At 44.4% G+C, this 27,053-nt stretch overlaps 1 protein-coding gene across 1 annotated transcript in view; it reads right to left on the reverse strand.

Moving 5' to 3' along the window:
• ptprua (protein tyrosine phosphatase receptor type Ua) overlaps positions 1–27,053 on the reverse strand; it is a 196,953-nt gene that overhangs the window by 99,220 nt on the left and 70,680 nt on the right. The window contains exon 3 of the mRNA XM_087175836.1: positions 3,716–3,987. Within this exon, the coding sequence (XP_087031962.1) occupies positions 3,716–3,987 (272 nt within the window). The remainder of the gene's footprint in view (positions 1–3,715; positions 3,988–27,053) is intronic.

The raw sequence follows: 27,053 nt of genomic DNA on the forward strand, positions 1-27,053 counted from the left end.
CGATCTGACAGCACCCCACCCCCACCTCCTCCCCTGCCATGGAGCGTGGCAGACAAACTTCTAACGTCCACACAGAGGGGAAGAAAATCATTACTTTAAATCAGTTTGGCTGTTTGTGAGAGTCGCCCAGGACAGGAGAGCTGAGGATGGTAAAGTGCAGGCTGTCCTCATTGATCTGTGCAGCCCTCTAATCTCATTAACTGGCTCTTGATTTATTGAGATGGGGCCCAGAGTGCGCCAAGGTTATGGAAGCAAACACCCGGGCCGCTCCCCGCACTGAGGGTCACACGGAATTGAGGTCAATTGACTGTTCGGCGGACCCACGCTCCCACAATCCTTTACACCAGCCATTGCCTTCTCATTAACGCCTGTTTTGGGGTGGGGCCGGTGGTGGGGAGGTGGTGGTGGTGGTGGTGGTGGTGGGAGGTGGAAAGAAAGGGAGCATTAGGGGATAAATTATCGGCCGTAATGAGGTGAGGCAGGGCTGCATCCAGTCATCACAATCTTACAAGCTACACAACAGTGCTAATAATGTGGCCCCGACAATACAGGCATCAAACCGAGCTATTGATTCCACTGCAGCAAGCAGGTAAATTGACTAATAAATAAAGATACAATGCAAACACATGCCCACTGTAATTATACACCTATCGAACCGCCGTGATATATGACACATCGGCAATTTGCTAATTCTTGCCTGTGGTTTGAATGATAGGGAGGATGATGATAACGCTGTTGAGGCTGACATTAGCCATGGTTCAGTGTTTGCCGGCCCTGAGTGACCGGTCAGTAATGACTGGGGTTCTAGCGGTAGACGAGGAGCCAGCGAAATCCCACGAGAACGCCGACTGTCACCTGTTCTTCTATCAAAACATGGACGCCGACCAGCGCTGTTTATATGCAGTGACATTTGCATTGAAAAGGCCAAAACAGGAGGAAAGACAAAAACAAAACACACTCCGTCTGGGTGAGATCCTGGATGGAGAGACACGGGCAACGTGATGGACTGTAATGTCACGGCCTACGCCCGAACCACACACTTTCAATCAGTGTCATCAGCTGATCCAGGCTGGAACAGACCGGGTCCAGACCCGTCATCGCACCCGGATCGCATTCATCGTTGGCGGCTCGGCGGTCCGAATGCGCGTCCCCATCTGAAGAGTCCACAGTCATGCTAGCGGCTCCTTCAGGCTGTACTCAGACACACTGATGCTATGTGCTAAATGCTAACGTCAGCGTGAAAATGAAATGATGAAATTACTATTCAATGCAATGCTGTGGTTCACTGCTGTACTTCAATCACAGACTCAATATACAATTATATATATATATCATTGAATTACCGCTCCGCCCTGATAGTGACCCTCTCCTGTGACGTCCACCATCTTTATTTTTGGATATTGACAAAGAAATACTGGTTTGATCTGATTTTGATTCACAAACACCAGAATTGATTCACTTTGATTTGATGCAACTTCACTAGTTGTGATTCTTGATGATCTGGTTACATCAGATTAACACCAAACCTAAAAAGAGCAACGCTGTTCCTCGACTATAAAACTGTGTAAAGACACATTACATGCTGCACTGTGAGAACATTTCCCAGTTGTAAGACTGTTGACCAAAGATGGATTTTCCTTGGTGGATGCAAAACGACTAAAAAACATGACGCATCGATATTCCCGTGCAGCTACACATGGACTGTCAGCAGCAGATGCTTCAGACATCCACTTTAATTATCACTTTGAGCACAGACAGGACGGAAACTGAAAGTCTGCTCACTAATTCATCTGCAACACGTCAGCCTGATATCTGCAGACAACCGGCTGAATCCACACACACACACACACACACACACACACACACACACACACAGCTCAGTCGACTTCTGTGGCCTCACATCTCATAGATAATATCTCCTTGGCAAACCTTCCTATCTCTCCCCCACGAGATGTGAGATTGATAGACTAGTCACTATGAGACACCCAGAGTCAGTAACCATCGCGAGTCACGACCGTCCTGTGAATTGCGGCGGCTCCTCGTACACTGTGATTAATTCCCATCACAGTTTATAAGACTGGCACTCGTACGGCCAGCTGTCATATATGATGCTTTTTTTTAACTTCAAATATACTGTAATTTCTACACACACACATCACACAAGTAACTACTGCTCACACACACACACACACACACACACACAACATGAAGAGCATGTGCTTACTGAGAACAGGCACACACATGCAAAGACTGATCGTGGAGGTTTTCAGAATCAATATCGGATCATTCACATGAAAGTCACGATTAATCAGAAAATCCATGTTTTTTTTATGCAGCTCTAATCTTCATCAACTCCCAAACGCACTGTATAATGCATTTAATCAATCAATCAGCATCGTTATCAAATCATTGACAAGTGCTTTCATTAATTATTCATTTATCAATTATTTATTCACTGCTGACTATATTCTATTCTATAAAATATCCCACACACTGAAACGTGCCCGTCAGTTTCCCTGACACACACTGATGTCTCACTCAGTCCGACCGGCATCAAATATTCATTCTATATTGATAAAAGTGAAACCGAGACGGCGAAAAAACAAATACATGTTTGTATCCATTTGTGAAGCTGTGACCAGTGTGTGTGTGATGTCTTTACTTGACTAAAACAACAAATCAATTATTAAAATGACGATCAATATTAGAAGGGGGTCCTCCAGCAGGTTAGAATCACTCGTCTGTAAAATGAACCGACGGTTAAAAATAAAGCAGCCGAGGCCCCGAGATACAATATATCCTGATGGATCAAGCTCCCTACAACATATTGGATACTACATTTCCCATAATGCATCTCCCTCCAAAACAGCCCTCATGGCTTCACCTTAGAAAGCTGTCTTCCAACACTGCAGATGGTAGTCGACGGTGTGTTTACTGGCCGAGCGGTAGAGAATAAACTCGCCTGGGTAAAATCTGTGGTGTTGAACTCAAAGTGACTCTTAATGTTTATGTCAAATTTATATTTATTACGTAAAAGAAAACAACGATATCGTTCGATCAGACTGGGATTGAGCTACAAATGTTCTTCCGTGCTCTAAAAATGAACGGCAGCGCAGAGGGGACCGACTGTGCTTTTCTTTATTTTCAGTCGTATGTTTTAATGTCACGTCGCTGGACGTCCAGATTAAATGTATATATATGGATTGTGATTGAAAAACTACGTCCACCGTTATGTCACACAAAAAAGCAGGTAACAGGGTTTTAATATTTCCTGAACGGAGACGTTTGCTGCTGTGGATGATGAACATGATGTCCACTCTCGTGTTGCAGATCAGATTCGGGCGCCAACGTGCACAGATGGATTTGAGTTTTAGTTATTAGTTACTTAATTTTACAGTTTCTCTTTCAGGACCTTCAGGACCCCCTCGGCAGTTTTCCTGATGTTCGGCCAATCAGAAAGAAGTGGGCTATAAAGGAGGCCGGAGCTAATACTGCCTGTTCCAGCCAGAGGCTCAACTGAAGGGCTGTGTGACCGGCAGTCTGAGATAAATCAGGGCTGTGAATCATGAAAAGCTGATTTAGTGGAGTCCCAGAATAAAAAATATAGAGCTGGAAATGATCCTCAAAATCAGCTGAGCTAAAATATTTAACACAAGTTACAGAGTGATTACTGCAGCCAGGTGCTGTGCTCGTGTAAGTGTCTCCAGACTCTTACCTGGTATTCACTGGGCCAGAAAGTACTGACGGCGAGCTCCACCTGGTACCACTGGTGTCCCTGCGATCCCGAGATATTCCACACGGCGCTGCCCTTAGGGCCCCCGTTGACCCGGATATAGACCTGCAGGTCCCCGGGGCTGTGGCCGTCGCGGCTGTACAGGAAGTAGCTGAACTGGATGCAGTGGGTGTCGTTCTCGCTGAGCGGGAGCAGGAGTAGCTGAGCCCGCTGGCCCCCGAAATGCTGCGAGGAATTGACCATCATGAAGGACCCTGGAGGAGAAGGACGGGTTAGAAGATGTATATATATATATATATATATATATGTAGATTTTTATCAAGTATCAGTTCAATTACTGCTCGTATAGTTGGTCAAATATTATTGGCGAACTCTCACCGACTTCATAAAGAAAGAGTTTGACCTTGTCTGGAAAGCAAGACTCCACTTCTTCTCTCTACACTTACATATGATTCACTTCACAGAGGCAGCCGTTTCAGCAGTTTCAACCTGCCTGACAGATTTGAGTGAAATATAAAAAAATAACAAGCACCAACTCTTTGGGCTTCACCTGTAACACCTCAGCCCAGGATAGATATGTCATGTTAGTTTTCAACCGCTGAAGAACGACCGCTTTTCTTTTTCTTTTTAAATCCTCCGAAAAATAAAAAAGAGTCTGAGAGCCAAAGTTGACAGGCTCAAGGTTGTTACCAGGAATATATGTGCGATCCTCTCTGGCTATTTGTCTGTATTTGTCTCCTGCTTCCCTCTGCTTCCTGCTTTCTCAGGGGCTCCCATCAGTTTTGCAGCGCTGCCTCAGATCTGCTGTGTTCAAAGCTGCAGCGCCGGGTGTCATATTGGGCTTTCATTTTGGACTTAAGTTCACAGTCACTGCTGGCTCTCTCATCGTGGCAGCTAAGCAGAGATCTCCTGGCCGCGGAGAGAGGCACCGCGGCGGAGAGTGGGGTGGGGGGGAGGAACGGGGGAGGTTTGCCACAAATGGATGCTTATTCATACATAAATACAGATGCAAAAATTACAAATTGACTCTTATAATATTTGAATTACAAAGTGATTTGTATTTTTGACATCAAAACCTAAATTAGCATAATCCCTCCGCCCGTCCACGTTTGGTTTATCTTGTGCACATGCACGTGGGTGAGACAATAAACAGTGCTGCCAATGGTTTCACACGATTCCACTGACCTACAGGTGGTGGTAACATGCCAAGACGTGCAGCGACGTGCCAGCAGAGACTGCAAACAAGTAAACACGGATATATACAAAGCTGGATTTAAAATATTGGTTTTATGTGGATGGAAATGCACTCAACATATTTGTCCGACCTCAAACATACACACAGTGCGTGTTGGTGAGAAACAGTGAATGTGCTGAATGTGAAAATACTTTTCCATGTTTGCAAGACAATTCCACAGGGCACCTTTAAGTTGTTTTTCCATGGAAGACAACATTAAGCAAGTTGAGGAAAGGTTCAGCAATCTGTTTCTTTTTAATAACACATATCCAGCAAAGCCATCTCCACGGCAAAACCCTCTCCTCGCCATAATCTCCGCTCTGTATTGCAGCGAATGGAGAAAAATAAACACAACAACTGCACAGCAGCAGTCATTTATTCAGGAATGAGACGAGGGAGAAGAGAAGATGTCTGGATGCAGCTCTAATTCTATAAGTATGAACGCAGAACGCCGTGTGTCTGTGTCACAGTGAATGAAAAAAGGAAACGCAGTTGGTGCAGAGAATATAACTAAACCCACAAAACAGCTGGATCCAACGTGACGTGTCATTTAGCTTTGTGCTATCACTATCAGTCTGTGAAAACCAGCCGCTCAACTATAAAACAATCCGAACCCCTTTTTAAGACTTCAACATCTATGTGAGTACTTTAATTTGAAAGTTCAGCCGCTGAACTTTCAAATTAAAGTACCAGGCACCTTAAAAACAAACAACAGCACCGTTCAAATGAATCCTCTAAATGAAAAGCAAAAAGTGTGATTCAGTGCGGAAATGTACGAATCAATTACTTCTGGTCGGGACTTTCAGAATAAGATGCAGAGATTTGTGAGTTGGGCCTTTGGCTTTCAACTAAATCTGTTACACCACACTCGTGTTACACGTTACCTCCGTCTCTGTCACCATCACTGATGACACACATGAACGTGCTACATATGGATCAAGAGACAAACTATAGCATAAAAAACAAAAGAAAGAAAAACATCTTAGGTCGGAAACAGCATGATGGATCATCTTTACCTTTATATTCAAATAAAGGCAGTTGATGGAGACATGCACTGATTCACATTTTTTTTTATTGCAAAAATGTAATTGATAGGAGGACAGAATCACAAAGTTTGCATTCAGCTGCACAAACTGGTTTTGACTTTGAAATTCATCCATGTGGAACTAGACTCAGGCGAAATATCCAAAATGTAATATCGATAAATTCTTGCCCAAACATGACAATATGTGTCATCGCAATATTTATAACACAATTATATTATTGTATTTTATGTTTCGGGTGTTTGTAATATGTTTATTTGTTTGTTTGTTTGCCCGAACATGTAGCAAAAATGCTAATTTACATCCGCAGTCCCTAAGCACACATTACAATACTCTACTGCAAATATAAAATACACAAATAAAGAGACAAATGCATACTGAGTTAAAAATCATCACAGATCTGGTTTGGTTATTTTATGTTTCAGGTACAAGCGATGCTGTGAAATGAGGGTTGGACTCAGCAGCACAACTTCCCAAAAAAATAAATGAACAAAGAATTTCTTTCCGGATATTCTATAAATTATCTCATACTGTGGGAAATATCGCGATATTCAACCGAACCTATGAGGAACGACATAAACTTGAGGCTCAAAACGCTTTTGAAACGTTTCGCTGTAACTTTGAAGAAGCAGCTGCTGAACACGGAGGAAGATAAACACGAGGAGACAAAAACACTGGCAGGGAGCTGTCTGTGTTTATTACCTCGGACTGCTTAAAGTGGCCTCGGGGATCACGCAGCTTCCTCCCTAACTTCTAATCTCCCAATCATCATCACACTCACTCTTTGATGCTGCTGTTAAACAGGGCGGTGGTGGGGGGGGTGTGAACGCATGTATAACCTTCACATCCAGTGCATCCAGAGCGGTGAGGCGGTCGCCGCCGCCGCTCAGTGCGGCCGGGGTGGATGAGCACAGACAGTGGGATGGAGGGTTGTGTAGTTGCCTAGGTACTGTAGTTGAGCGGCAGTGCAATCAGAGCTCTGCCTCCTGCATTAATCATACTGACACGGTTATTAGGCCATAATGGCAACCGAGGGAATGCTTAAACCAGAGAGATGGCTGTAATACTCGCACACTGACATGCAGCACACACACACACACACACACACACATACTCACACACACACTCACACACAGTGTTTACAGGCTGAAAAGCAGACTCAGAGCAGAATCCCTCTGACCTTCCCACGAGTGAGAAGTGGCTTCCTGGCGTCATTCCTCTTCCTTTATCGTCTTACTTTCATTTTTCCCCTCATTTCCTCATCCTTTACCTCATTTTTCACCCTCCCATTCTTGCGCCTCCGCCTGCTCATCTTCATCCGCGCTGTCTTTAAAACGCAAGAGTGTCGATCGAGCAAAAACAGCATTTCTTTATAAACACAAAGATTCACCATCTGTTCTGTTTTTCAAGAAACGACACAAAAAAAAAAACCTGCCAAGCATCAAAGAGAAATATCTGTGAAGGTGTTTCATTAACAGGTGATGTGTAGACTCAGTTTCATCAAGCGCAGGAAACATTCAAAGAAGTAATTGGTGCTGTTATTTTAGATTTTAGAGTGTAGTGGGCCGATAACAAACTAGAGACAGTCTCTTTACTCTTTAATGTGCTCTGAAAAAAAAGAAATCTTCCTCTGAGTGCAGCTATTTATTTAGGGAAAGGCAAATGTGAAATGAACTCAATTATACTACGTGTACTTTGTGTTATCAAGTAATTTTCCGTGTCTCACTCGGCGATACAGTTGCATCATTTGGTATGCAAAGGCAAGTCACCAGGAGTCTGGTTTAATGTGTAGCCTGGAGTGTGTGCGCCGCCAGCTCGCTCAGAATTACAGAGGGACGTTTGATTTCTTTCATCAGTCCTTCGGTTTAAGGAAATCACAAAAAAAAAAAAAGAAAAAGAAAAAGACAGAAAGAAACAGGTCAAAAGCTGGGTCAGTTCCACGGACAGCCCTGGATATAAATGGATTTAAAATGCATATCACAAAGCCTCCCTGAACACTGTCCGCTCCCTCCCTCGGCTCCATCCTCCCTGCCCCCAAACGCTCGGATGAGACGTCAAACTGCCAGAAATATCCTGTGATAACAAGCAGCTGCTGTCCTCTGAGATCTGCCTGTGTTCTCGGACAACGCTAATATTTTTCCTCTCTCCCTCACCTGCTCACAGGCGAAGCTGGGCATGCTCTGGCTTGGCCCCCCCTCCCCCTCTCCCCCCCAGATGTGTGTGTCCTCGCAGGGAGCGGAGGGGGTGTGGTGGGGTGGGGGTGGGAATCTGTGGCTAAATTGCTTTTTCCTTCAGCTATGAGAGCCGGACCCCCCCTCGCTGTTGGAGTGCAGGTCTCCAGCTGTCTTTATGACAGGATTGCATTGGGAGGAGTGAGGAGGAGACAGTGAGGAAACACGGCCTCGGCGACAGCGGCGCTTTTTCTCCCCACGTTATATTCAGATGTCTTCAAGCATCAAGCATCGAATAAAGACAGAGCTTCTACAGGTTTCTTTGAATCGGCTGAAGCCACCTTTTAGCTGAAAGGGTGCAAAAAGAGAGAATAATAAACGCCACGCCTCTTTTCTTCCTGAATATGACGCACGGTTCGATATCTGCCCGACTTCATCTCGTCTCGCTGTGATGTCATGCTGACATCAGCGGCAGTGCCCCTCACGACATCAAGGCAGCTGCAGCGTTCACATCCTAGTGCGGCAATCGCTCCGAACCAACTGCAACACCGCTTTGCATGCTGGGGAAACATCTGGTTTTGAAGCTGACCTAAGAACTCAGATGTGTGAAACATCTGGTTTTTCATCTGATCTCTGATGTGTGAACGATGTGTCTTTATTTTCTGTTCAGTTATAAAGATCTAGATTTTATTGGTTCAAGCGTTTCCTCTGTAAACACAGAATCAGATCATTCTACGGTTTCCAGCTGATCGATCGGATGAAGTGTTCCTGGATCAGTACGATACATCTCTATTAAGATCTGTGCAAACGGACGTTAAGCCATGACAAACTCATTGAAAGAAGTGTTTGTCATGACATTTGCTTTTCCTTATAAGTGTGAGGACAGTAAATGTGACTGTCAGTGGATGTTTCTGATTTCTCTGTTTCAGGATGGGAATCAGTCTGAGGTACACGAGCTCTTTATATATAATGTCTAATCTTTAAATTAAGGTTATAGAATCAATCAATCAATAATCTTATTTTTAAAGCACTGTTCAAAATGCAATTATTCACTGTCATTTGGAAAGTCACTGATGGCCTGAACTGGAGGCTGGTTCACTCATTCAGAGCTTGGATCATGTTCGTGCCTTCTCCCGCTCAGCTGCCTCTGTTTGAGATGCTGGTAATAAAATAGTCGCACTGCAGCTTTTAGTGGCCACGGACTCGAACTCTCGCGTTACTATGAACTACGGACGCTCGGGGAAGCGGTGGCGGTTTCCTTATCATAATTAACTCAAGTTAAAGTGCAATTCGGTTTTCACTTTTAAACATCGCCCCCTAAACCGTAAATCAGAATGAATCGATAAAATCTAGTTATACCGTGTGTTTTCTGTTGACTGGAAGGTGTTTCTACTATTTTGTCCACTCCATTCATATCACTGAAGGTAGGATAAATAATAAAAATACGTCTCTGTACTTTACAATTCAACAGCACCACAAATGCATTCCTCTAAAAGCATCATAAAGTTGAATTGGAACCTCTAAAACAGTTTCAGCATCATGACCTGCTAAATGCTCCACTGTGTTTACCAGCTAGCAGCCAACTTGTCTGTCTGACTGACTGACTGAGTGAGTGATGAAATTACATCATTGATCATTTCTCAAGTAAATAGAGCCAAAATCACAGCAAGGCCATTGTCTTTAACTTATGTGATTTTCTTAAGACAATACCACAGTTATGAAATCAAGATTTTAGCAGCAGCTGAGCAGCAGCTTGGAAGCGACTGTCGGTAAACATGTAGTCTTTATGTGCCACGTTTCAGTCACTATTTCAAACTTGTTCCACTGTCTGACAACAGAGACAGAAATACATGTAAGTGAGAACAGCTGTATTGAGAAATTCAGCTGTATTAAAACCCTGACTATCTGAGCACAGAGAGGAGGAGGAGAGCGGCAAACAGACAAAGGGCTGAAACCAGCTGACAAGAGGCAGAATGCAAATAGCCTACGACATGGTGCAGCCATATACTGGGTTCTGACCTAGTCTTGTTTAGTACTTGGCAGGAAAAGAGCTTGATGAAAGCAGCGAGATTGAATCAAAACAGTATCATCAATTATGGACTGGAAAACCAAAACAAAGAGCTTAAAGACGCTAAAAAATCTCTGTAGGAACGAGAGGAACTGCAGAATCAGGTGGAAATTCTTCGTGGGATTTTCACCATAAGTGACGCCTTCCACATTGCACGTAGTCATTTGATCGATTGATAATATAAAACTATTGATTGGCGCAGCTTTAAATCACAGCGAAGCCTAAAGGAAGAGACGGTTAGCAACCCGGCACAAATTCCTCAAAACGAGTCCAGCATCCCGTTTCATTTTTTAGCGTGATGGAGAGAGTCGACATGATTGATGCAGTAATTAGAAACTTGATAATATTGGTGAAGATGTGAGTGGCTCTGATAACCTTAATCAACATCCTTGAGGACAACACACTTGCACAAAGACACATACTGTACACGCACACACACAGGTTGGTGTAAGAAAAAAAATAAATAAAAAAATACATCCAGTGCTGAGAAATTCTCCATAAATCCATAAAAGCTGATAAGGCTCCATCTATTTCTCCCATGACCCTGCCAAGGGCGAGGGAACATGCATTAAGAGATTAGGGGACGGCCTCAGCTCCCTGAATTCATATCAGAATGTGGGGTGGGAACCTGAGTCATAGGTCTGCCCGCTTTTATCACACTTACACCGGGAAAAAAAAAAAAAAAAAAGCCGAGGAGCCGAAAGTGGAAAGGAGGGGCGGGGAAGTGCAGCGAGCAAAGAGGAAGAGATAGCGAGGGCTTTTATCTTTATGTTTGTCTCCGTCATTTTTCGTTAGCTTCCCTCCACTGCCATCAATAACGCTTTGTATAACTCTGGCGGGTCCCCGTTCTACACAATGACAACACCATCTTTCCTTGGAAAAGGCCAAGCAAAACCTGATGCATTTTAATCAAAATTTTATCTAATGCTGTCTACCTCACGCCGCCGCCGCCGCCGCCACCGCCACCTACACTTGCCATGAATAACGCTTAACAGTCTGGTTTGTGGTGATGTTAAATGAGATTGTATGATTGGTGAGAGAGAGCTAGACTGTTTTCCTTCGACCCGCCTCCTCCAGGGCATCTGGAGAAGGTCATCCAAGATTTTCAATTTGGACTCTGAATTTGGTCTTTCAGATCTTCATTTGCTTTCTGTCTTTTATTCTTTTCTTTTCTTTTTTTTTTTCTGATATTGCAACCCAGAGCCATGGTGACCTCAGATGATATTGCACATACAAGAGAAGTGAAGTGCGGCGAGCGTAGATGATTGGGAGGGCACAGATTGGTCTCGCTGTTTGCTCCTCTTTGTATCTCTGGCTGTAGTGTGTGATCTGCTCGGCTGGCGGGAACACTGCGGCTGGGGCTTGTTTACTGGAGCCAAAAGGCAATGCAGATTTTGCCATTTACAAAGTGACACAGTGCTTACACCGTGCAAATGGGAAATCTGCAAACCAACAGCAGCTGGTCATGAATGCGATACTGACAGAGCCTAAACGCCCCGCAAACAATACGAGTCTGACTGCAGCTGACAACTCGAGCTAATGAATTCCCCAGGTGAGACTCAAGAGCCCAGCAGACAACCTGGAGACCGCTGACAACAACAGAGTCATTACTGTGTTTCTACACTGACGCTTCCAAGATGCACCGATTAGCATCACATACTGAGTGAAATGTGCCAACGATGTGGCTGCCATTGTCTGTGCAAATGCTGCATCACGTGCACCGCAACAGTCATACCTGAGCTGCTGCTGCTGCTCCGTCTGTGCTGCAGGATTACGCTCATACACGCCCATTCATTCCCTCAACCCCGAACCCTTATCTCAAAGACACGCTTCGGTTAAATATTAGCACACAACCCGGTTCAACTAGACCTACACCTCTGCAGCCAATTTCATTTGAGACTTTGCAACAAAAACCAATAGGATTATACGTTTATGTTCATGTGGCAAAATCCACCAGCAGCCATATTGTGACTTAAACACAGGAAGCTGCTGTCAAAGTTGGTTCCTTTGAAGCACGACCTCGTTTCCTGACCTTAACCAAGTTTGTATTATTGTAACCATGACGATGAAGCTCCTCCCACCTTAACAAAGTAGTCATTTTAACCCCTCAAACCATGATCCTTCCACTAAACTGAACCGAACCTTAACCATAGTATTGTCTCATCATTTATTCATTGGTAAAACAGTGATTTGTAAAGGTTGTGGAAGCCGCAAACAAATGTTTGATCAAATCAGAAAACACTAGTACATGTGGATGTAAAAGGCCGTTAAAACAAAACATTTTTCATTTAATTTGGACTTTTTTATTTTTGGACGACATCTGAGAAACATGGATTCCAGCAGGATTGAAACCAACTGGATTAAAAGATGCGAGCCTGTTACAGCGTTCCAATAAGGTTGCATTTGCCAGAAATAATTTTTCAACACTCGTCTCTGAGTCCTTCAAAAGAATAACTCTTCAGACATCCCTGTAGCTATTGTTCGTGGTGAATGTTCTGGCGCCAAACATTTTTCCTTTTTCACACCTCTCATATGTCAACAGTTGTGGTAGTGAGAAAAATGTCATCACGACCAAGAGTAGACCATAATATGTAAAGCTGTGAGAATGCACTTGACAGATACCAACGACCTTTAAAGAGTTATTATTATGGAAAACCCAATTTCTGCTGTCCTGGGGTTGATCGGCTATCCAAGATTGTACTTTTATAAATATATATATATATATATATACACGTATATTCATATAAACAATAAAATTTCCTTTAAGTAGCTTCAGTTGATGTCTGAAAACATTTATTCACAGGATTTTCTGATGCACTTTAAACCAGCGAATCAGAACTGTGCACATCACACTGTGAGAAAACCCTTAATATCATCAGAACGTATTTCTAAATCTGGTCAGTATACCACGACTTACATACGCTCTCACTTTTAGTTAAGCAGCCATTGTTAATGTTAATGGAGGGTGGGTGAGGGTAGCACTTCGCTGATGCCTCCCATTTCTATTAAATAAAATAAGAGAAATTAGCCCCATCACCATTCTTCAAGCACTACTGAAGGAGAACGAGGCGGATGAATCTGATTGGCTGCTTGTGACCAGCAACCATGAAAAAAGTTTAGTTGTGGGCAACTTCTTTCATTCACAAGCTTCACTTCACACCAGAGGAAGTGCTTAGTAATAGAAGCTGGACTTCAGAGTCCCCCAAAAATAAATCTTATCCTGAGCCTAACCTTGAGCCAAACACTGGTCCTAGGTCAGAGGCCAGCTGACAGAGACATGAGTGGATGGAAGAGGAAGCGGGACGTGGGGGAATCTTCTCAGTGGCAGATATCAATAGCGCATTAGCAGCCGCCCGGTGACAACGTGTGGGCTGGCTGACTATCCTCCGTTACACCACTACCCGCTCTCCGCCCTTCTGCAGCATCTTGATATATACCAACCGCCCTCAGCCTCGTCATCTAACTCCTGTGATCTACTGTTTGTTTCATCTCGGCGTCCCGGGGGGCCTTTTTGGAGAGCTGGTACTCTCTGTGCTCTTCGTGCCAGTGTTCCTCGCTCTCTCCTCTGCCCTATTTCTTCTAGGTTTCTCTGGTCAGTTAGTAAACAGAGCATATCGTTTTCTCAGGCCCCGTTCCCTCCCTCTGCTCTCTGTTGTTGTTGTCGAGGATCAGCGCTCGCGCAGGGACACGCTGGTCTAACAGGTACAGCAGCAGGGAGATCTCTGCCCTGAGCCAAGTCCTCCACTGTAAGGAACGATGTGTAGAGACCTTCAGAAAAAAACTGTTTTTCAGCAAACATGATGCTTGAAAAGACTCCGGTCTTCTTTCTCACTGTGCTCTCATAATATCAGCCCCACTACATGTAATTCAAACTCGAGGGAAGGAACGTGTATGATGGAGACGAGGCTAAAGCAGGTCAAAGTCGCCATTACAACCACTTACCGAACACACTGAGATGACTCATTCTCTCCTATGCGTTTATCCAGGGGGACCAAGAAGTGGCGAGGTAAATGTGAGGCGTGGCCAGACTCCCATAATGCATAAAGTGCGGACTTTAAAAGGAATTCAATAAAAAAACGTATTGAGTGTCTATTATGGCATAATGAAACTTTCCAGTGAATCGTTTTGAGTGAGAAAAACATGCTGTCAGAGCGCCGTCACCTGAAGCTCAATATCAGCAGAACCGACCAGCCTGAGTCGGACTGACCGGGACTCACGAGACTGAAGCTCTCGTCGTCTTGACCTTTGACCTTTCACTACCAAATTCTACTCAGTTCGTCTTCGGGGTCCAAGTGAATGTTTGCACAAAATTTGAAGAAATTCCCTCAAAGTGTTACTGAGAAATCACGGACGGACAACCTGAAAAGGGCTGAGAGGGATAAAAAACATTCGTTTTTTAAACGGTTAAAAGATTTAAAGGAATGTGAACCTTTACAATATTAAGAAGAAAAAGCAACCTTAATTATATGCAAAAAAAATCATATTGCTATTATTTTGGCAGGAATGGTCCTTTTTGCATTTTATTTTCACAAAAAAATGTATAAAAATGATGATTTTTGCTGGTGTTTGTACCAAACAAGCAGCTTCCTTTACGTGTGGAGCATGACTCGTAGGTGTAACACCACAACGCTTCATTTATGGTCAGAAAACTGCAGCTTCTGAAATTTGGATGTTGAACTTGGCCGTATTGCTATTTCGTTAACATTTCGATCACTTGTTCAGCCCTAGCTAAAAGTGAAAATGGGGAAAAAGCCATTATCTGGGTCTGAGTGTATTTATTTTCTGCTGTTTGCCACGACAGGCCGCAGAGCTGCTGTCTTGATGACGACTTATGGATGTGACCGAGGCTGTGGTCCTTCAGGGTGAGGAAAACAAACATCCTTCAGAGAGAATGCATCACCCTCAGACAGACGTATTACCGCTTCCTTGATGACTCCCACTGGGTGTGTCGCTGCGCTGAAAACGGAGACTGCTCGAGCGGCTGCAGTGTAACCGGCTCCTTCGCAGTCGTGACCCTGAAGTCCGTCAGACATCGAGTCGTGCGAAGAGGTGGAAGAAAGTGGAGCATTACAATATCCTGTAAGGCGCATCACACGATGCAACATGAGAACATGTACTAGAGTAACCTGAGGGGAGAGCAGGAAGACGCCGGTCGTCGGAGGGGCCGTCCTGAGTCCCCGGCTTCTGTTCTGCTTGGCAATGACAAACAAAGCTTTCAATTCCCCAAACCCATCTCCTCTTGAGATAAGCCGGCTTCTTGGCTGTATTTGGCCTTCACTGATAGGAACCGTGAGAAGTGGGTGGGAAGTTTGAGGCCCATAGCCTCAAATCTGATTTTCATCAGTTGGTGCAGTGCAGAGCTGCAGCATCTGTGTGGAAGAGGAAGAGGAGGTGGAGGAGGAGGAGGAAGAAGAAGAAGAAGAAGAAGAAGAAGAGGAGGAGGAGGAGGGGAGCGGGGGGGGGGTGGTATTGGATCTGGCAGGCTGGATCAAGGCCCACTGCAGGTCCCACTCCCATCTACCCCCCCTCCACCCACCGCCACACACAGGGCGGCAGCGATAAGGCCCTATCTTTTACAGTCCTACTGTGTGCCAGTGGCGGATATGGAAAGGTAGAGTGCATCTGGAGGAGAGGAGCTACCATCTGCTCCAGATCACCTTCAAGCTGCAGAGACCAGCACTTCTTTTCCCTCCACCTGTCCCTTCCTTAGACCGGCTATGAAGGCCTGACCCCGGGAACATATTCAGCCGGGGTTAACGAAATCTGAAGCAGCAGCAGCAGCAGCAGCAGCATGTGAGTTTGACAGTAACAGTTTTTGCCTGATTTGAATAAAGCTGCTGACAAATACAAAATCTGCAAATTGTGAAATGTAAAGTGTTTCTGCGAGATTTTCATTCACTGAAACATAATTGAAAAACTAACATTATGTAATAAAAAAAAGAAAAATGAATAAACAGACAAAATAAATCAGGTCAACTAAGAAATGTCTGCGTGTGTGTGTGTGTGTGTCACAGTCACATTATGAGACCTTGTCTTCCTCACAGGGAAATAGAGCAAGTCCCCACAATGTAAACCATGTTTTAAAGCTCCTCCGGTGTGAAGGTCTCTGTCCATGTGTAGTGTGATTATAGATCAGCTTTAGCTTCTATATTAATACTGTGAAAGTATCAAAGCCTCAGTCCACAGAGAAATGCACACAGCCTGTATTCAGAAACTGAGCCTTAAAACCAGCCGTCAGGACTTCTGGAACTTTGTGATGTCACAACGAAGCAGTCACCAAGCCCCGCCCACCTGGACCCACCATCCAAACCTTTACAGGATTTGGTTTCTCTGAGTGTTTTTACCTGAAATCTGCTTTATTTTTATCCAATCACTCACAAAACACTCAAGAAGAAGAGAGGCTCAGAACCTCCTCTCTTCTGATTGGCTCGCCGACCTGTTGTCACTACTAAACTACACTGAGATGGTTTTTGGTTCTTAAACCCCACAAATATATCTTCTTATGGATCAACACTTCAGATAAAACACAGAAGAAGAGGAAGATTTGGGACCTTTAATGTTCAGGTGAAGTAGTAGGTATGGTTAAAGTAAAGAGTAAGTTTCCAGAAAATAATGGACACGACTGTGCATGTGTGTGTATGTGATCCTGTCTCTTTATGTTTCACATAGGACAGAGTCAGTTAATGGTGAAGATTTATATATCTTATTACATTTATTCATATAATTATCCACCCACAGAATGTGTCTGTACCTTAAGAGCAGAAACCTTCTTTTGTTGAAACTTGTAATTAGTGACACAATAGGTATAAATTAAACAGTTATAATAAATCTATCATATCAACAGGTGGAAGATCTTTACTGGATGATTCATTTTATATGAACCCACATGAACCCCAGTACACTTTCAAATTAACTTTACAGAGTCTTAATTCCACATAATCAAAAGCAGTAAGGATTAATATGACTTGATATTTTCATGGATTTAAAATGTGAAAACCAGCCCTCAGTCTGTTGCTTGTCGTTGTTGGGGGCTTCAGTCTGGCAGTAGGGGGCACACTAATGCTGGCCTGCAACAGTCACTGAGGTTCTTCAAATAACAATGAACCTGTATGTGTCCCTAATCTCAGGCCAAAACACACGGCAGCCTGTCGGATAAAGAAAAGCAGGGTGTTTTAAATTTTAAATGTGTCAGTGAAAGGCAGACCGTTAACTGACAGGGGCCTTTCAAAATCCGCTCGGGGACTAAAGCGACGGAGTAACGGCTTAACGTACCACACACTGCCACACACTGCGCTGTGACCGTTGTAAGTTATTCAAAATCACCCACGCTTGAATCCAATTGGCTGCGAGGAGACACAAAGCCGGCCAATAGCCTGGGTGCGGGATTCAAATGGGCCAAACAAAAAGCAGGCATTACTTTTGAGTTCATTTGCTTTCACACACACACACACACACACACACACATAGTGTTGCTCATTCGAAAGTCATTGCTCTGCCAGACACAATTGAGAGGCGGTTGTAATCCCCAGGATCTTAATTCATATCCTGCGTGGCTGCAGTTTTAATGGTACAGCTTCCAGCAAATAAAGCCTTGGAAATTGAAATCAATAGTAATAAATCAGCATAATAAGCATCTCAGCTGAAGTTGGAGGGGGAAACGCACGCTGTTCTCAAATCTATCATTTGACATTTATGAGCAGAACTCTTAATCCTTGCATCTGCTAACGTTGGGAGCGGAGCCATCCGACGGACTACAAATCACAGCAGGAGAGCAGACGAATGTCCATAAAGAGACTACAGAAGCTGACCCTGCACCGGCAGCGGCCTCAGGTCTGTAATCACACGCAAACCGAGATGAAAACATCCTAATGAAAGCCCACAGGGAAAATATCCACACAGGGTTACAGCAGTTACTTTCTTTCTTTCTTTCTTTCTTTCTTTTTTCTTTTTGTCTGCTGCAAAAGAAGAAAACACCAAAGTGTGTGTGCGGAACAAGGTCGTGCACTCTCCTGTAACATTTTCTCTCCACAGCGAAAGCCTGACTGCAGACAGAAAGGACCTTTCAACAATAATGCATGATCAACCGCAAAAACAAATAAATAAATAAAAGCAGGGGAGGAATCCCGAGGCGGCCCTCTCATCAGTTTTATTACAGAGAGCCGGGGCTTGATTTAGGGCGACAGAGGTAGAACAACAAATAAAAGAGAGAGACACGAGTTTTCGGCCATGCAGGCGGGGTAATTCCTCGTCTCTTCGCCTTTACTGGCTCTCTGTGCAGTGCACTACAGATGAACTTAACGCCAACAGCCCCCTAGCGTGGTCCCAGAATGCCAGGAGAACAATAGCAGTGGTAGTGGCTGTTATAGTTGTGACAAAGCAGCAAGTGGCTAGATGAGAAGGGAAGACGGGGGGGTTTGCATGTGTGTCTGTTTGTGTGTGTGTGTGTGTGTGTGTGTGGGGAGGGATTCAAACAGGGAGTCTGGCTTTGTCCGCCTGCTGTTGCCCTCCTATCGGGGGGAGTGACAGGGAGGGTGGCAGGGAGACAAAGGGTCCCAACAGACTGAAAACGAGGTAGCCAACGACACACTAAATCCTCTGCACACATTCGATGACCCACCCACACACACACACACACACACACACACAAGCATTTTTACACAATCTCATGACAGTGCCTAAACAGAACGCAAAGGAAAAAAGGAGGGGAGCAAAACTGGAACTGGGTCAAAAATCCAATTAATCCATGACAGGAGCGAGAGGGTTTGAAACCCTCAGAGAGACAATGCAGGAAAACCACAAGAGATGGGAAACAATACACTACTGCCCCTTGACCTGTGTTTATGTATGTGTGTGTGTGAGAGAGACAGAGTTAGAGTGTGTGTGTGTGTGTGTGTGTGTGTTATGTGGTGAGTGCATTCATTTTGGATCAAGGTCAGGCTGTGTTTGTTATGCAGAACTGAGTGCTACAGTCGTACTGTAACTAATGTTCTTGGACTGCCGGCATTTCTCCACACACACCCTTTTGAAGTTCACTAAAAGGATTATCAACTTTCCCAAATTGTACATAAAAAGCGGCAGCGACTTTCTTTGTTTTATTTTACTGACTGATTGAGGAGTGAGGGGCAAATTTATTTCTTTTCCGACTTCATCCACAGTTTTCTAACGTTCTTCCATGATTTGGGGAAGTTTGGGGAGTTGAGGGAAACTGACTGAAACTAGGGAAAGGTGCAAGTCTGCCCCACCCCCCCTCCCTCCTGAGGATCTGGAGATGTTAATGTGGGGCAAATGGGCTGCGGCAGTGGGGTGACAGCAGGGATGTCAGCGGGGCTGCGGAGCAGTCACTACGGGTGATAGGTGTCAGCTGGGAAGATAAATAATGTAATGCCTGTGGGAAGTAATAGCAGCCGTATGATTCGAGCCAGTGACACTCCTGGGGAACGCTCCACTCTAATGGAAGACAAATTCACAGCCGTCAGCTGCTCCTTCCAGTGTCAGCAGCCCAGCAGACGTGGACACGAATGCGGCGAAAGAAAAAAGGAAGGAAGGAAGAAGAAGAAGAGGAAAAAAAACCCAACCATATCAAGATTTAATAGACTGTTCTATTAAATCGGTTTAGCCTTTAACGGGTGAATCTACACTGATTCAGAGGAAAGACAACTTCTGCTCCACAGCTCTCTATGTACTGAAACATAGCATGCTGGATGTCTGGTCACTGGACACTCAGTGATATCCCAGCATGTGTTGCCCGTCAGTTGTTAAAGTCAGAAATGGCCAAATTGCAGCTTTTTAAGGATTCAGTAAGGATTCAGCCTTAAAACCTATGACCAGTCCAGTTCGAACCATCATGGCTTTAGTGATATTATTTTGTCAGCTGTCATGAAGAAACTTGCCAACTGCCACTCCCTAATGGAAGTCTGTCTATCAATCAACTCTCGGTCTTGCACCTCTCACCAAGTGATGCACAAACACTCGCTGTCTAAACCAAGAGGAGAAACTTTAGATTCAGCAATTCTGAGGGAGAATTTTGTGAATATTGTGATCAGTTAGAAGACGACTGTAAGACCTTCAAGGATAAAACTCTAGCTAGCTATGTGGCTGTAACTAACGTAGCTCGGCTTCGGTTCAGAGCAGTAGATGAGTTGTGCTCAATATAGCTTATGCTAAAATGTTAGCACGGAGCACTGAACAAAACTAGTATTGTTCCATAAAGTATATGCTAAAATGTTAGCATGTGGGATATGACGCTAACAAGCTACTGGGGATACGTCAATGATTCTGTTGTCAATTGTGAAGCTTGTTGCTTTAAAGCCCTGAATGGACGGACAGAGAGACAGAGAAAGATTTAAGATTTCAAATCACATGACTTTTGCTAGTTTACACTGCTGACCCCTGTTTAGTTTGAAAACACCTGTCTCGCCTCCTGATTGGATCTTGGGACAACCAGCGGTGAAAGATGAAACATGGGTGACGAATTACAAGCGTTGCTGACCTTGTTGTCTTTGCGAGCAGCTGTTGTGCAGATAAATTCTGCATTTTAATGCTACAACTGCCTTTGCTGTTTTCTTTTGTAGTAACTTCTGCAACTTACCAAGTAGACGACGGAAAGAGTATTAGTGTGGATGCAGCCAAAGACTGAACAGAGGAACAAGCAAGAGGTGAGTGAAATACAGGGGAGGGAAGGAAGTCAATCGAGAAACGATGGCAAAGTGGCTGGACAAGAGAAAAGAGGAGGAAAAAGAGAGAGAAAGAAATGAGCAGATGGGTGAACGAGGGGGGGGGCGGGTAGATTAATCTGAAGAGCGGCAAGGCGGTCAGGGTGAGAGAAAATGAAAGAGAAAGAACAACGTCTCGGAGGGTGAACCCTCCGATGGCACTCATTTCTGGGGTCGTCTCAGCCTTAATCAAGGCTCTGAGGCACCCACGGGTGAGGCGCAGCCCCAGGAATGTGCTCCTGTAGTCTGCAGAAGGGTGATCAATCAGAGCTGGTGGCTGCCACGCAGATGCTCTGCTGTACCGTAAGTAACACGCACACACGCACACACGCACACACACACACACACACACACACACACAATGAAAGCGACAGTGATGAATTAGGAAACGCTCAGACAGTTTAGGAGTCGCTGACTCTCCTCATCTGCATAATAAACTGTCGCATGATCTCATCTCACTTTGTTCCCCCTTTCTCTCTTCTCTGACTTCAGTTTTCTCTTCTATCAACCTTTGTCTGGCTTCACCCTGATGCACTTTAACCGTTTGCAAACACTGGAGTTTCATAGATGAGCTTGAATTTGAGTTTGTCCTCTAGTTTCTGCAGCTTTTTTCCTGCAAAACCTTAGAAAATCCAACTTTATTTGGGTAAACATGGCAAAATGCATGTAAAGCGCCTCAATTTGAGGTGACGGGACACTGTTTTCTACACTGTTTGCTAAATAGAGTTGTGTATTTTTACCTAAAAGCAGTCCCCAAAGTACAGCATTAACTCGAGCATGAAAAAAAAAAAATTTAGGATGCGCCTTCAGTGTTTTTTTCCGGGAACTCTTGCTGTAGTATCTCCCTCTGTCCCTCTGCAAAGCAGAAAAGAGCTGTTGTTCCTGTTACTGAAGAACCAGGGCACCTTGAAAATAATGAGATCCTATTGGTGAGAAGACACTTTCTCATAACATCCCACTCGAGTTTTTGTTGACACCCAACAAGGTCTAAAAACAAGCACGACGAACAGCAGAGCGAGTGGGAGGAGGGAAAATAAGATTTAATACGCACACACACTTAGGCGGCAACTGTGAAACACATGCACAGCGCAGATACTGAAGCCAACGCTGTTACATAAAGTTTAGTGGTGAGATAACTTGTTACTTGAACGGTAACTTAGCCTGAGAGTTTGTACATGTTTAATAGTCTTTTTTAATAATTCAGGCTGATAATAGGCTGACATGGTGCATGTTCCTGAATACATTTGCATTTAATCAAAATATGATTAAAGTAACTTGTTGTGGTGGAGGGTGAAGAGGGGCACGCAACTCATTTTTGCCCCAAGGTACCCTGGGGCATCCGGCGCTGACCCTGGCCTCTATTAAACAACTATTCAGTTGCCTGTCATGGGCGACACATCCTCTCTCCAGCGTGTGTGCACTGTTTTAATTTCCCACTCACGGGTGAATGTTCAAGCAGTTCTCCCTCACAGTTTATATGATAATGTAGATAATCAAGCTGCATCAGAGCGGCGAACAGCTTTGTCTCGACGCCGTGTCTCTATTCCATACATCGATCTGACACAGACAAGCAGCATCTTGTTTTATTTTTCCCTCATAAAGAAAGCTATCCCTCCACTTGCTACCTACGTGCATTATTTTCTCTTTATTTATGGAGGAGGGCAGTAAATAAGCTCGGAGCATTACAGACTCTATTAATCACAACCGTGTTCTGCGCTCTGAACAACCACGAAGTTCAAAATGCTGAGACAAAAAAAAAAAAAACCTGCTGCCACGGCTGAGCTGAGGAGGAAAACAAAAGCAAAGGCTGATTCCAATCTCCCAGAGACCGAAGATTTTCAGACTAGAGGGTGGATCAATTCAGAAATTGACTTTTGGGATTAACACGGCAAAAAGGGAACCTACTTGAAATTTCATTTACAGTTTCACAAAGTTTCACTGAGGGTGATTTTAGCCCTTAGAACAACCTTCGTATCAACTATGCTAATGTTGCGCAATCCCCATCTACACGGGATTAGAGCCGACGACCAGTCAAGCAGTCCTAAAACGATACCTGGGTTTTTGTTTTTTGGAAACCTCGCTCTTCAGAAGTTTTCCTTTAAGAAAAGAAGCCGCTTCGCATGTGCACAAACCAACGTATAACCCCTCCAATACCCTGGAAGAGAAACCGAAAGTGTCCCGTTTTGTTCTGTTTATCACATCGAGACAAAGACGGACACGGTCGGACGCAGCCGGACGGAGCCGGACGGAGCCGGACGGAGCAGCCTTTTGCCTTCAGACCTGTTGGAATAACATTTCATACAAACCACCTTCTGTCAGGTTCTGCTTCTGAAGGGAAAAATACAACCGTTACTCAACTGAGGTCGCTGGTGGCCGTTATGTTCTCGTGCTGCTGAACGTGTTGAAATGTGACCACATTCATTTCATTTCACTCAGTTTCAACATGATGTATCCCCCCAAAAAAAGATGAAGCTCTGAAATGTGTCATATCTACTGCATGAGAGATGGATCATCCCAAAACCTTTTTAAGACTTTTTCAGTAAGATAAAACGAACCGGCGGCCTGTAATCCTGAACGCCGCACGCATACACATCTACTGATTACTGCTACAAACAGTGTCTGTATCAGACTCTCCTTTTCTTTTTTTACATTTAAAACATTTTCCGTCTTGTCACAGTAGAGGCATGAACCCCCCCCGACAGGTGCAAGAAACAAAAGCTGTGCTCTCACAGCTGTGGCGATGCATCTGCAGGTGGTGGCCATCACACATTATGCATTGAGGTCCCCCCTCCCCCACCACCACCCACTCCCCCACCCCCGACTCCCCACAGCCTTTGAAACGTCTCGACTGGCCTCTGCTCCAGGTGCAGTGTCGTACCTCACCGTACATAGTTTTATGATCTTTCTGGGCCCTTGTCGCTGATTAGAAGTGCGGTAGAACAAAAGAAAATGAGGACCTGCGCAAATTTAATACCAATTCATTACCACTCCTTTAGAGATACGACTAATGCAGCATTCAAAGACCACTCGAAGGCAAAAAGTGACTCAAAAAAACTAATTTGGTGTGCAGTACCGAGAGAAACTTTCCTGACTTTTAATTACTTTATCGCTCTCATTTTCTCTATCTTTATAATATTTTAGTGTGAAGCAGAGAAAGGGAAGGGAGATGGAGCAGGACCTAGACAGCAAAAGAAGAAGAAGAAGAAGAAGAGGAAGAAGAAGAAGAAGATAGGGTGGAGGCGATGTATTGTTGAGATGTGCTCTTTTTTTGGCCAGGCTCGCTCGGGTGCTTTGGGACGGCGGTTCCCGGGACGAGGGCGGTTACGGCCCATGAAAAACAGGATTACACAACTCTCTCTCATCCAATTAATTTTTCCGCCTGTTTGGGGAAATAAACTCTCCTTATCTCCCCACGCCATCGCCGAGGAAGTCTTCACCCTTCCATGATGGATGGGGAGTTTCCGATCCAACTCTGGAGAATACTGAGGAGCGAACTGAACCCCCCACCCCCCCCCCCCCCCCCCCCGCCAACTCCAGCGTGGGCTCATCAGAGAGGATTGTTCCACATCCAATTAAAAACTGTGCAGAGTAAATTGCCCAGCTCAGATTCATCTAAGCTATTGTTAATAAATGCAAACACACGCTTTACTGGTTTTTGTGAGGAATTTTAGAGATTTTTCTTTGACCATCTCTGCGACGTAGTGAAGCTCCGCTGTTTTTTTTCCTCTCTGAGATTTTGGAGTTTTCTCTTTGAGCACTTTGTTCTCGTCGTGGAGCAGTGTGTGCAGAAAAAGCAAAAGAGTATGCTTATCTAAGCCAAGGGCGATTCTCAAGGTCACAACCTTCTATTCCTTGTTTCGCTCTGGCCTGCAGTGAAAAAGTGCACAGCAGCAACTATGATACAACTAAGCCTCCAGCTCCGGCCAAAACATTGCACCAGTGTGGGCGGCCCAATCAAAGTCTTGCATTCTTCTCTGTGGGAGTTGCAGCCCCCGGTTAAAGATAGCAGCCTGGAACAGCACATCCTGAAGTCTGGATTAGGCCTGCCAAGTGTAGATTCCCCTTCTCTCTCTCTCTCTCTCTCTCTCTCTCTCTCTCTTCTTCCAACGGCTGCTCCAGGAGAGCATGTCAGTTCATCTCAGCATAAAGATGCGCCAGGGGAAAAGCCAAGACAACCCCCATCCACTGTTGAAGCGCGGCGTAGGAACCAGGAGTTACCCAGGGGTGCACCTCCCAGCATCGCTCCGAGTGGTCAGCTTGACTTTAACAGGCACTGTGGGGAACTGTGTGTGGTTATTCAAAGACGAGCAAGCAAACAAGTCCGAAGACAGAAAACAGAGGTAACTGCCAGGCTGTCACAGGAACCGACTTCAAGTTCTGTATTCATCAGAAAAGGCTCATCTATAAAGTGCAACAAAAACACCACAGGAATATCCCACATAAGTGAAACTTTCTTAAAATATTTTGAATCATTTTTAAGAAAGTACTAGAACTGATGATCATCTCCAGTTGCTATGTACAGGTTTTCACGTGTTGTTAAGTGACCATCAATTAAAAACATCGTGCACATGTTTCTGCTGGAAGGCCTTTTACTATGAAGCATCAGTGCAAGTAGCGTTAGCTTAACAATCATTCTTCACCTCTGTTCTCCTCATTGGACGACAAATATCTCTGTTCTTTCTAGCAATAATTGCTTTAAATATTCTCTTTTTCCTCCTCTCACTCTTCTGAACCAAACCTAAAAAGAAAGTAAATCATTAAATTCTAATGCTCCGGCGATGATGAAGAAAAGAGGAGCAACAACCCCCGAAGTATGTCAACTATTTCAGTTTCTTCCATCAGAATTTTTTCCACTGTGATGTCAAAGTGATGTTTTACAACAACTTGTGAGTTATTCTCCATGTTTATGATGTAAATACACATTTTTCAAAGGAGTAGGAAAAGGATGTTTCAACGGGTTTACGTCCTTTCAGCTGCTAAAAAGGCTTTTAATGTGCAACATATGTGCAGCAAGTGTTGGGTTTCATTAATGGCTTCTTATTGGTACAGATCCAAAGGCTGCAAAAATTGAGGTAAAGGTAAATGGACTGCACTTTTCTGGTCTTAGAGACAACTCAAAGTGCTTCACAAAACATGCCACATTCACCCATTCACACACACACACACACACACACACACACACACACACACACACTGATGGAACAGCCATCTTTGCCCAAGGACACTTTGACATGAGGACTGGAGAAGCCTGGGATCGAACCACACACCAGACGATTAATGGACGACCTGGTCTCGGTAGAGCGGGAAAGGGGACGAGACCAAGAGCGGATGGAAAAAAAACAGGACACCAACCAAGTGAAAAGGTTTTCTGGAGAGTGGATGAAAACAAAACACGGCTCTTTCACCTTGTGGCCGGGAACTTCGCAGAAACGTCAACCACCGAACAAGTTGATTCCACTTGCCGACCGAATTCTCTCATCCCACCCACAGGAGAGGTCAGGTTTCACAGTCCTCCTCTACGATCGCACTAGCACCCAACTCAACATCAATCAGACACACACACACACACCTAAGGATGCACTGGTGCAGCACCTCATAAGATCAGTGTGCCAAAGAGGTCACTGCTGTGGACAAGCACAAATGTGCCATCCTCAACAGACTGGGGTTGGATGGACAAAGGCGAATGGAGATCACTCTTCCACAGGCGAGTCGGTCCAACCTTGAACTCTTAAATTGTGGCTGCAGGAAAGGCTTGCAAATGCAAAAGTGCCTCTATTAAGCGGAGGAAACTGAAGCAGACTGTGAAGAAAATGTTCAAATGTTTTGAAGTAAATCTTGGTGTTTGACATTTTCTTTTTGAGGGAAGTTTTTAAGGTCTTAGTAAATATTGTTCTACTCTGTATTGTCTGTAAATGATCCTGTTATGGCGGAGAGTATAATGGCCGCCAAGTTTCATGCTTCATCATTTTTTACATATCACCTGGACTAAATAACAGTTGTACATGAGGGGTGTCTTAAAGCTCCTCCAGTGTAAAGGCTGTCTCTTATACACATCTCACTGTTTAATACTAAAAGGTCAGTGGGATTATACC

This window comes from Seriola lalandi, unplaced genomic scaffold (assembly GCF_002814215.2).
Source record: "Seriola lalandi dorsalis isolate HSWRI2012SDOR001 ecotype SW California unplaced genomic scaffold, Sedor1 jcf7180002054505, whole genome shotgun sequence".
NCBI lineage: Eukaryota > Metazoa > Chordata > Actinopteri > Carangiformes > Carangidae > Seriola > Seriola lalandi.